The sequence below is a fragment of the Nicotiana tabacum genome, chromosome 22 (assembly GCF_000715075.1).
Source record: "Nicotiana tabacum cultivar K326 chromosome 22, ASM71507v2, whole genome shotgun sequence".
Taxonomy (NCBI): domain Eukaryota; kingdom Viridiplantae; phylum Streptophyta; class Magnoliopsida; order Solanales; family Solanaceae; genus Nicotiana; species Nicotiana tabacum.
Window position 1 is genome coordinate 18,568,111 of NC_134101.1, and position 10,631 is coordinate 18,578,741.

General features: G+C 34.4%; 2 protein-coding genes across 4 annotated transcripts; one reads left to right on the top strand and one right to left on the bottom strand.

Moving 5' to 3' along the window:
- Window positions 1-707: 707 nt before the first annotated feature.
- Window positions 708-4,315, top strand: LOC107779723 (uncharacterized). 3 transcript variants are annotated; one of them, XM_075244415.1, is made up of 6 exons: window positions 708-854; window positions 1,037-1,147; window positions 1,816-1,901; window positions 1,999-2,059; window positions 2,817-2,903; window positions 3,821-4,315. In XM_075244415.1, the coding sequence occupies exons 2-6, from the start codon at window positions 1,067-1,069 to the stop codon at window positions 3,911-3,913; spliced, it is 408 nt and encodes a 135-aa protein (XP_075100516.1). In that variant the 5' UTR covers window positions 708-854; window positions 1,037-1,066; the 3' UTR covers window positions 3,914-4,315. The 3 variants fall into 3 exon arrangements, with proteins under 3 accessions (XP_075100516.1, XP_075100514.1, XP_075100515.1); XM_075244413.1 differs by having other exon boundaries at window positions 3,849-4,315; XM_075244414.1 differs by having other exon boundaries at window positions 708-850; window positions 3,849-4,315.
- Window positions 4,316-5,124: 809 nt separating this feature from the next.
- Window positions 5,125-5,481, bottom strand: LOC107779726 (uncharacterized protein At1g15400-like). The gene has a single exon (XM_016600208.1). It carries the CDS (start codon window positions 5,479-5,481, stop codon window positions 5,125-5,127), a length of 357 nt encoding a protein of 118 aa, XP_016455694.1.
- Between the last annotated feature and the right edge of the window lie 5,150 nt (window positions 5,482-10,631).

Below are 10,631 nucleotides of genomic sequence, written 5' to 3' on the forward strand. Positions count from 1 at the left end.
TTCTGCTACGTACGTAGTTGTTTTCTTCCATGTACGATGAAAAGGGAAGGTTCCAAGAAAGAAATGAAAAGGACTTGGGAATTTCCTAAACTGGCAATATTACACTTAAACAAAATGAATCAATCCCATAACTGTTAACAAATATTTGACATGGGTCCATTATTTGTAAGCCACATATTTTGTAAGACTTTCCTCCACCGGACAAATTTTGAGCAAAACGAATGACATTGAATCTTGGACTAGTGGAAAATATCTCTATATACAAAATCTAAAATTGAGGAGTAAGTAGTATTCTGTTTGCTTACAAGCTGAGCATATTTTTAGCATTCATTGATGTTAACTTGATCGAATTTTGAGTGAAAGTAGGAATTAATTAATTATTAGTAGTACGCACACAAACATACATCACGTCAAAAAAAAAATCTGAAAATGTTTTAATATTAATGAATAAGTTAGGTAAATATGAAATATATTCTTTAAAAACATGATCTAATATTCACTTTTAGATCAATTTATGGTAAAATACTAAAGTTATTTGAATTTTTAAGTTATAATATGTCACGTAGTGCTTAATGCAAGATTAATTTAGTATATACTCAATTGTATCAAATACAAAACAAGACAAGTTAATTAATTAAATAATTAAATTAATTAAAAGGTATATATCCGTCCACTGTAAAAAATAAATGGACCGGACTCAACATTAAGATTGATTTGAGGCCCAACTTTCACCACTCCAGAGTTTCTTCTTCGGCCCAGTTGCGAGACACTACCTTTGCTGCGAACTTGCTTGCTTCTCTCCGTCTGATCCTGCGGCGAACTCCTCGCGATCTCTTTCCGAAATCGAGTTGTAAGTAAGTACCTTTATTCCCCCTCTCTTCTAGATCAGTTTTGATTAAAATGCTTTTTTTAATTAATTTTTATCGATACTAAGATCACTAATTCTTTTTTGTCCAACATCATTATTAATTATTGAAGAATGGAAAATTTGTGTGTAATTAGCATGTGAATCTGATTCAATTTCTTTTGTTTGAAGGAATTTAGGGATCCGAAAAGTTAGAGGGAAATGGCAACCACAGCGTGTTTTATGATTGTAAGTAGAAATGATATTCCTATCTACGAAGCTGAAGTTGGCACTGCGCCCAAGGTAATTTTTAGCCTTTGCTTAAAACAACTAAATATCTTTACATCTGAAGTACTAGCTTTTTAACTGTCTCCCTTTTTTTAATAGGTGACCTACATTATTTGATTCTGTAATGAATTGTTTACCTTTGAAAATGGTTGATGGGAAATGTACAGAAACCTCATTTTAGTTTTCGGAAAACCATTTACAATCTTATAATTTGCTCTTTATCTGGCAAATGGTATGGAAAGCTAATTTACAATCACTGATTTTTAGTTGTGATTCTTTGCTCTCTTTGATTTTAATGGAGGATCAGAATAGGATTTTGGGAAAGGAACAATCTTTCTATATCTGGACATCATATTGCCATAAACAAGGTTAAGATATAGACTACAGTGCTTATCAGTTACTGGTTCTTTTTTCAATGACCAGTAAAAAATTCTGTTTGTACCTGGTAATTCACAAATTATAACTACCCTTAACAGTTTCACATCACATATTTGAATTACGTAGCGTGTGCACTTGATTTTTAGTGTCGTAAGTTATAATGCATTTTAATTTGTGGTGTGTGTACTGTAGCATTTTCCATTGTTAGTAAAATGCATGCACATCTTTCTACTTTACTGTGTTTCCGTCATTGATGACAAGTGGTCGAGTTTGTGGTGATTTTGTATCTTATACTTTCATGCTAGAAAGAAGATGCTGCTCATCAGCACCAGTTTATTTTACATGCAGCATTGGATATTGTCCAGGACCTTGCATGGACTACTAGTGCTATGTAAGAATTGCAGCCCCTAGTCATCAAAGTACTAATTATACTTTTTCTTGCTTTCGTCATTGTTATAGTGATTCTCCTACTTTATTTCTTCATCCAGGTTCTTGAAATCAATTGACAGATTCAATGATTTGGTGGTGTCTGTTTATGTCACTGCTGGTCATATCCTGCATATGTTATAAATCAGCATCTGGTGATACAACTGTTTTGAATTTAAAAAATAGATAATGGTGCTAGGTTGTTTTATATCTGGATTTCTCTGTCACAATGAGTACAAAAACTTGCTTCTCCTTCTACTGTACTAATAGTATTTACTTTGTCAGTGGTCACTTATAGAAGGAGTCGTCATGCTCGATGTGTCTAAATGAATCTCTTTCATCAGTTTTTCTCTGGTTGACTCCTCTTGTAGAAGATTACTTCTTAGAGCGCATGGATTGATAAAATGATATGACATAGCAGAATTAAGAGGAAGAGCGCACCCATCTTTCTTAACATTTTATGATCTTGAATGGGAGACCCTTCCCCCATCCACACCATCTCGTCCTCCCCCTCACTCTTACTTGTGCTGTACTTGGCCCGCAGAACTATATTTATGTCTTTTCTTAATCATTTCTGTAAATAATGATAGTTAACTCTTAACTTTCAGCACAATAATGCAAAATCTCCTGATATTTGTAATTAGTAACCTTATTGACTAGTTCCTCAGTTTAATACAAGTTGGAATGTCAAGACACACTTCTGTTTACCTATTAAAAGAAGAAAAAGAATAAAAAAGAGGAAGAAGCATGTTTTAGAAGTTCTCATTGTGCATAAGTTAATATATAAATGTCTATGGAACTATCATAAAATGAGCATCACCAGTTTGAGTTTACAAACGTGCACATCCTGTTTTTTTGTTCCTTTAACCAAGCTAGCATACATACGCGACTTATGCTGCTTCATGACTCTCGTAATGATGATGGGATCAAAAGCTTCTTCCAGGAGGTCCATGAACTATATATAAAGGTAGCTCCTTTTCTGAAATCTTTCCAATAGGAAATAAAAGCATAGAGGTCGTACATTTAATATATTTGCTATATAATCTTGGTGTTCAACCTGATAAAGGCATATATTGCGTTAACTGTAGTTTCTTTTTCTTTGTTGCTTGTTATTTCTCTTGAGAAAAAAAAAAAGATGTGGGGGGGGGGGGGGTGCTCCCCTTATCATCTTAAATTTTCATTATAATCCTCGTGGACATCATTGAAAACCTATTGCAAGTTCTCATTATAGTTTTCCTCTTTAATTTTTGCTTTCGGATTGTGTAGCAAGAGGTTCTTTTTAGCAGAGAGCTTTTTAATGTAGGCATGTTTACTGAAAAGATGCTTGGAGTACTTCTGATGCTACTTGATTGTTCAATTGTTGTTAAATCTTATAGAATTCATGTCAGCAGTGACAATATCTCTTTGAACCTATGAAGTTCACTACGGCTTCTAATTTTGTCAGCTTTTGGAGTTCCTCAGATATGATTGGATTCTTTGCCTTTTTGTTTCTCTCTACCTTTGTTATTTTGGGTACAGCACGGCAATAAACAGTTAAACACAACACTAAGACTATTGATTTTGTTACAAACCACTCCTTGTTTCTAACACACCCTTTTTGATCTTTTTTGCTATATATGACAAATGATCTAGAGTGGTTCATGTAGCTAATTACTTGGTATTGGATAAGTCTGTGGGTTTTTGTCACGTTAGCTTTAAAGATATATGGTGCAGCTTGGGAAATTGTTCTGAAGGTAATGAAGCCATGAATTAGCTGGAAACAGTATGGTAAAACGCACAAGTTTTTACTAGAATTCCTTACCACCACAATTTCGAAGAGAATGATTTGTGCTTTAACTATTTTTTCTATGGAAGTTCACTGATGTGTTACTGCAAAACTTGCAGATTCTTCTTAATCCTCTCTATTTGCCAGGATCTCGCATCACATCATCTCACTTTGATACCAAAGTTAGAGCCCTTGCCAGGAAGTACCTATGAAGACTTACACTACGGACCAGTGCTAAATAAGAACTACATGAAATCCAAAGGTCATTCCTCCCAGTATTCATTTGCTATTGATGACTGGTTGTGTGTTTGGAATGATCATATTTCTCAATGTAAAAGATTTAAGTTCACTAGTGGACCTTCTTTTCATCAAGCTGATGTTTCATTATATTATTTATATAACTGCCAGAATACATGAAACACTGAGCTTAGTTACTTGTTTTGCTATATCCTAGTCCATACATTGATTCCAATATAATGCATGTGAATGTCATACTCATACTATTCATGCATGTGATGCAACTAGCTCAAAGGCTTTCGAGAACTTGTCATTTAGTGGTCGTTTTAGCTCAGCCAAACAGAAACTCATATATTGAAGAAGCGTGACTTTGTAAGTATTCTCTTGTAATCCTTTTTTTTTTTTTTTTTTATATTGGTCTGTACGATCTTCTTGTTTTCCTGTCTCTTTGAAGGTGATATTATCAAAAAGGGATTGTAATGAAGTAATTTGCTACTAACCTACTGGAGCGATCCGTTGGGTCAAGACACAATTGTCAAATTCCATAGGCAAGAATTAATGTGCATTTAGTAAGTAACATGATATAAGTGACTTACGAGCACCTGAATTCTGAAAGGCTGAAAATATATATAAATTAGTGAATCACCGGGATATATGTAGGTAAAACAGCATGTCATAACAGATACTAGTATATAGCAGTTGGGTTCCATTGGGGTCAAAGCCTCTGGGCGTCCAAGTAGTTTGACGAACTCGTATGGAAAATTTCTCCAAAGGAGAAACCAAAAAGAAAAAAAAGAGGAACACTTGATTATACTCGGAGATTGCTGAGCCAACCCAAGAAAGGTTAGAAAATAAAAACTATCTTTGCACTCTGCAGAGCATAAAATAAGAAAATCTGACTGACAAAAGGCAAGAAAAAAACGGTACAAGTCCTTTAGCTCCACAATAGATATTCCCACCTATAATTATTATAACCAGCTCGTTCCACGGGAAATTCCCCTGCTAACCACTCGAGCCACCAACTCATCAAATTATATTCATGTACTATATCACATACAGAGGCGAATGCATTTAGCTGAACTCATTTCATCATTTCGAACCATGTATACGTATACAAAAGGAGTTTAAAATACATACATTATTACATTATGAACACACTGACTCTAGATTGTGAATTCCTATCTGATCACAAAGCACGCTTACCGTACGGAATTCCACGACGCGACTTACTTTTTTTGCCAATACCTCTACACAATCCACATCCATATACCTTAGGAGACGGCGGTTCTATAGCTGGTGACACTCTGCTGGTGCCGTTGGATCGGCTCTTCACCGTTGATCCAACGGTTATTGATGAAGCCTTCACCAGCATATTCTCCTCTTTGGGTTGTCCCTTGGAATGAGAAGCTTTGTTACATTTAGTAGTTTCGTACTTATAGTTTATATGCTGTTTCAATTCACCTGACAAGAATTTGTCGTCCCATGTAAGTCCAGAGGAGCCTTGTCTGCGGAATGAAACAGCCGATCTTTGCAACCCAGCCATCAAAAATTGATGAAATACTGCAACCCTTTTGGCCTTGTCAATCTTTTTTTGTTAAAGCTTGAATTCTTCTTTGTTGTTCTTGTTTTTATACTCTTCTCTATCTCTAAAGATCTTTCTTGTGATTGTATCCAAACTTTTTTCTACATGCATCAAGTAAAGGCAAAGATTTATAGAAAGACAGGAGAAGAATACTTAAGAGAGGTAAAGGAAAATCAAATATGGCATACGGGATGGTCGTCCTCTTGCTTGACAACTCAGTCAATTGCTTGTTTGCATATTTCAGCTATTTAGTTATTGCATAGAATTATCAGCTTGATTTATAGTGATTTTTACATTTAATTGGCATTTGACTGGTAACTTATCAGTCAGTCTTGATACTCTTGACATGTATTTCGTTTTAACTATACGTATTCACAATATATATATTTTGGACATACTTGAAACCCCAACTACAAGTACGTAACTTGTGCAACTAAGTTAAATTACAGTGTAAAAAGATTTTAGACGACTGATGTAAATTGTAGAAGTTCAATCTGTTTTATTTACGTTTTTCTTAATACTCGTCATCCAGCAAAAGAGACTGGATCCGTTGACAAAACACCTGTTTTAACTGATTAATCAAAAGTCCAAGTCCTGTGATTTTATATTTGCCTTTGACGGAGGAAATCTAAAATGGTATGCTCCGGTCTGTTTCATTCATCATTTTCTTTATATATATTTTCTTCACATAGTTAACAGAGAAGAAAGAGAAGTAATACTAAACAAATTTTTTAATTAAAAAAGTAAATTTAATGAATTAGCTAAGTACAACATTTGAACATAAAATATTATGGTTCTTGTCATCTCCACTTGGATAACTGCTTGGAAATAAAATGCCCCTTCTGATATCTAATGTTGACAAGTTGACTACTCCATTTTTTTTCTTCTTTCCAGAATTTTCTGTGATTAGGCTGTTGAATTTGGTGATGGTAAGTGGTTCAATATGTGGATTGCATTTTTTTCTTTTTCGGTTGTGGAACCGAAGCTCATTGACCCGACTAATGAGAGTTCAAGTCGAATATATCCGCTAAGTGAAATAAAGCCTGCTACATACAGAAGCGGATCTAGGATTTCAAGAGGATGAGTGCATTATTATGAAGAGGTGGATCTAGAATTTATATTTGACGGGTTTGACTTTTGTCTCTTACCATGAATTCACTACACTTTTGAAATTATAGGTTCAAAATTATATTCTTTTTGAAATTTTAGTAATTTTCACATATATATTCATAATTCGTGCCGAAAATAAGACCGTTCAGAGTAAAATTTGAACTATCAATTCACTTGTAAAGGTGCACCCAATAATAATTGCACCATAACTCCATAAGAGTCTTTGAGTATGGGTTCATGCACATATATTTAAGTAATTTTAAAGAAATATAACATTGTTATACATGGTTTAGGGAGAGTAGTATGGGTTCACGTTAACCCATATCCCTCAACTTGGATATGCCACATAAAGATAATTTTATACCTCCAAGATTTGAATCTGAAATCTTTAATTAAGTGTAAAGAAAATTTCAACCTATCTCACCAACCAGAACAGTTAATACATGATTGTCAAACAGTATCACATCATCGGAGTTATCATTAGACAAGGTGTATCGTGGTCTTTACAAAACGGTAAAGATTCTACTTGCTTTTGACATTTTAGATTGGTTAAATGGTAGAAGCGAAACTCCAGAACAAGGTCAGTTGGTTACTAATCCTAGGAAAATTTCAAGAATAAAATCAACAGAATAGCCTAATAAATATTTTTACTTGTCCCATTTTATCATCCCGATCCCGATACTCTATGAAATTTCCATCTAGACACTCATAGTTATTTAAACTTTAAACATATTACTTTAAACCCCCTTGACCGTTGACTAAGCATACAGGCAACTTCAAGACTGAGTTAGACAAAATACGTGAATTTCACGCGAGCGTAAACATAAAAAAGTTAGATTAAAAATGATTAAAACAAGAAAAAAATAAAAAGAAAAAGTAAATAATAAAAAATAAAATATATCTCATCTTTCTTCTTTCTTCTTTCTTCTTTCCCCACCCCACCCCCACTTCTTTTTCTCTTTGTACCCTTTCCCTCTCCCGTTCTTTCCCCGCTCCTCCTTCGTTTCTTTTCGCTTTCTCCCTTATTCCTTTCCCATTAGTCCTCTCCCTATTTTTACAAATTTTCGGTCAATATTTGAGAAAAAATATTAAGAAATTTTTTCTGAAAAGCAAACACCATTAGTATTTTTGAGATGAATTAAAGCTATGTTCATTACAGTGTTGAATCTATTTTGGGTAACTGTTGTTTCATGACCAATGGATTCTCAGGTGGTGGAGCGAATATTTAATGGTGGACTTTTATTTGATGGAGAGAAGCTGAAAATCTAATTTTTTTGACAGTTTATGGTGAGGTGTTGGAGATGTAGTGGTTTTGGGGGGTGGAGAGTGGTTGACATCTGAGCCAAGTTGGGCAAAGCTCGTCAAGATCAGTTCGACCTAATCGAGCAGGTAATGAAAATCTTTAAAGCTCATGGGCTCGATTTGGGAACGGCGGCTAACATTTCAAGCTCACAGCTGCAGTAGAAGAACGAGGTGATCGGGCAGCTCCGCGAGGAGGTCGATACGATGAAGGCAGAGACCTTGGGTTGGAAAGAAGGTATGGACCGCTTTGCTGCAGAAAAAGGTACTACTTTATCCCAATTGTCATCGGTCGAAAGTCAGCTTCGAGGCATGAAAGAGAAGAGCTCGGCTCAGGAAAGAAAAATAGCGGAGCTCGAAGCTCGGTTGGCTTCCGAACTTGCAAAGGCCAAATCTGAAGCCGAAAAAGCTAAAGCCGAGGCAGATGCGATCGTGACCGTCTACCGAGCTGATGTTGAAGCAGCTCAAGTACAAGAAAGAGAGGCATCCGAGATCGCTCAAACTCTAGCATATTGGATTGCAGGTCTTTGTGAAATTAGGTGGGGTGTACAATGTAAATTGTGTGGATATATAGGAATATTGAGGAATTTCAGGGGTGGTGCATTGGCATTAATGGAGGAAAGGAGTTCAAAGTGATTTACATGGTGGATTTGAAGTAGTGGGTAGCGACGTTTGACAAAAATCTTTGAAAGAGAGATGGGCGATGGAAAGTTGGAGAATGGTGGGTTTTAGTTGTCCACGGTGGTGTTGACGCTTGTAAAGGCAGAAAGTTGTGGTGTTGTTTCTACTCTAAAAAATAGAGATAGGTGGTCAAGGGTGGGGGAGGAGTGGTTAAAAATTTTGAAATTAAAGTAAAAAAACGAATGATGTGTCATTAAAAATCTGATGTGGACGATGATGTGTCATCCACATTGTGTGTTTGTAGAACACGCGAGGCTAGAGGGGTTTAAAGTAATATATTTAAACAACTATGAGTGTATAGAAGAAACTTCTTAAAGTATTGGGACCGGAATGACAAACGGGACAAGCAGAAGTGTTTATTAGGCTATTCTTTCCCTATACTTTACATCAATCTTCTTTTATTAGTTTACTAGTGTATTTATCGGCGCTTCGCGCGGTCGTTAAAAGAATTAAAATAAAGTTAAATTTTAATATCATTACTTTTATAAAGAAAATAAATCTTTACTAATTAAACATATTATAATTTTTTTATAAAACAGAATCCATGAATATTTTTTAATATGACTTGTTGACACTTATGCTTCACATGATTCACATTTTTTTCCGTTTCTAGAGATGTAGAAAAAAAAACTAATAAAGGGAGGACACAAAAGGAAATAGACAAAGAAAAGAAATGGAAAAAAGAAAAACAATTAAATGTAACTTATCATTGATATTAATTGGATCATTTTTTGTTCTTCTTTTCCTTTGCATACCTCAAACCTACTTTTTTTCTTTCATATTCTGATCCGACAACCAAAAAATCTCTAGCTCTACTCCTAAAATTATAAATGAACTACACATTTCAGATGACATATATTTTTCTTTCTCATCCCACGCAAACTTGGGGTGATAGGGGATGTGAATGGCTATGAGATTTATGAAGAGTACTCAAATAAATAGAGAGGACATTTTGTAACGGATGAAACTAAACAATTAGTCATGAATGTTTAATAAAATTCAGTAAATAAGATGGAATATGATTAATCCTCCAATTAGGAGAATAAAGGGAATTTAAGGGTAATATACATATTATATCCTTAAAAAAAAAAAAACTAGCAATACAAATTAGACTATTATTTGATGAGCCAGATCAAGAAAGCTCTTGTGAATGCTCAGAACACCTTATTGACATGAAAGACCTTCTAAAATGAATTGAAGGAAGAAGTGTGGTAAGCCAAGCATAATATAATCCTTTCTAGCACTACGAATATGTAAGATGTGTCTAATGAATATATCGTACAAATTATTACACTCGACTTATTTAGGCAAATATTGTGATATCTGTCATCATATACTTGGGGACCATTATACCCTTCAAATAATGTCACTCGTCGTATCACTACATGATAGATTTGCATCCTGAATGTTACCTGTCATTCTAAAAATTACAAGATTAGTTCAATGAGAAAAATTAACAACTGCTATTTACAGCGGAGCAAATTTTGGTACTTTTTCGTTCTGAAGTGTAGTCAGCCAGCAGATTATCATTTACTTTATGCTTCATTCTGCCAAATTCTTAAAAACTTGTCAATTACAAATACAAACAAATTAAGAGAACATTTTAAGGAAGTTGGAGAAAGAAAAACATAATTATTCCATATTCGCTCTACAACAAACGCAACTACTAAACAAATTGTAACGTAGGAAGTACACTATATATTAGTACTTGTTATGGAATGTAACGGTGAAAGAAATACCATGAGATATTTTAAATTCTAATATTTCATGAAAAATATGATGTATATTTTAAATGTTCACGTGCAATTGACCTTAAATCCTGCTTACAGATCCATGTCTATAGGGTAAGGAGTTACTTACATACTAAGTTTCAATTCAGAAAACTATCACCTCCATCTCGTACCTTTTTTTCAAGATACGCCATTAGACATGAAAAATACCTTGTATAGTATGACAACTTCAGTTAATTAACAAAAATTACAAACAAAAAGAAAAGCAAATAAGTAATATAATGAAGTTAG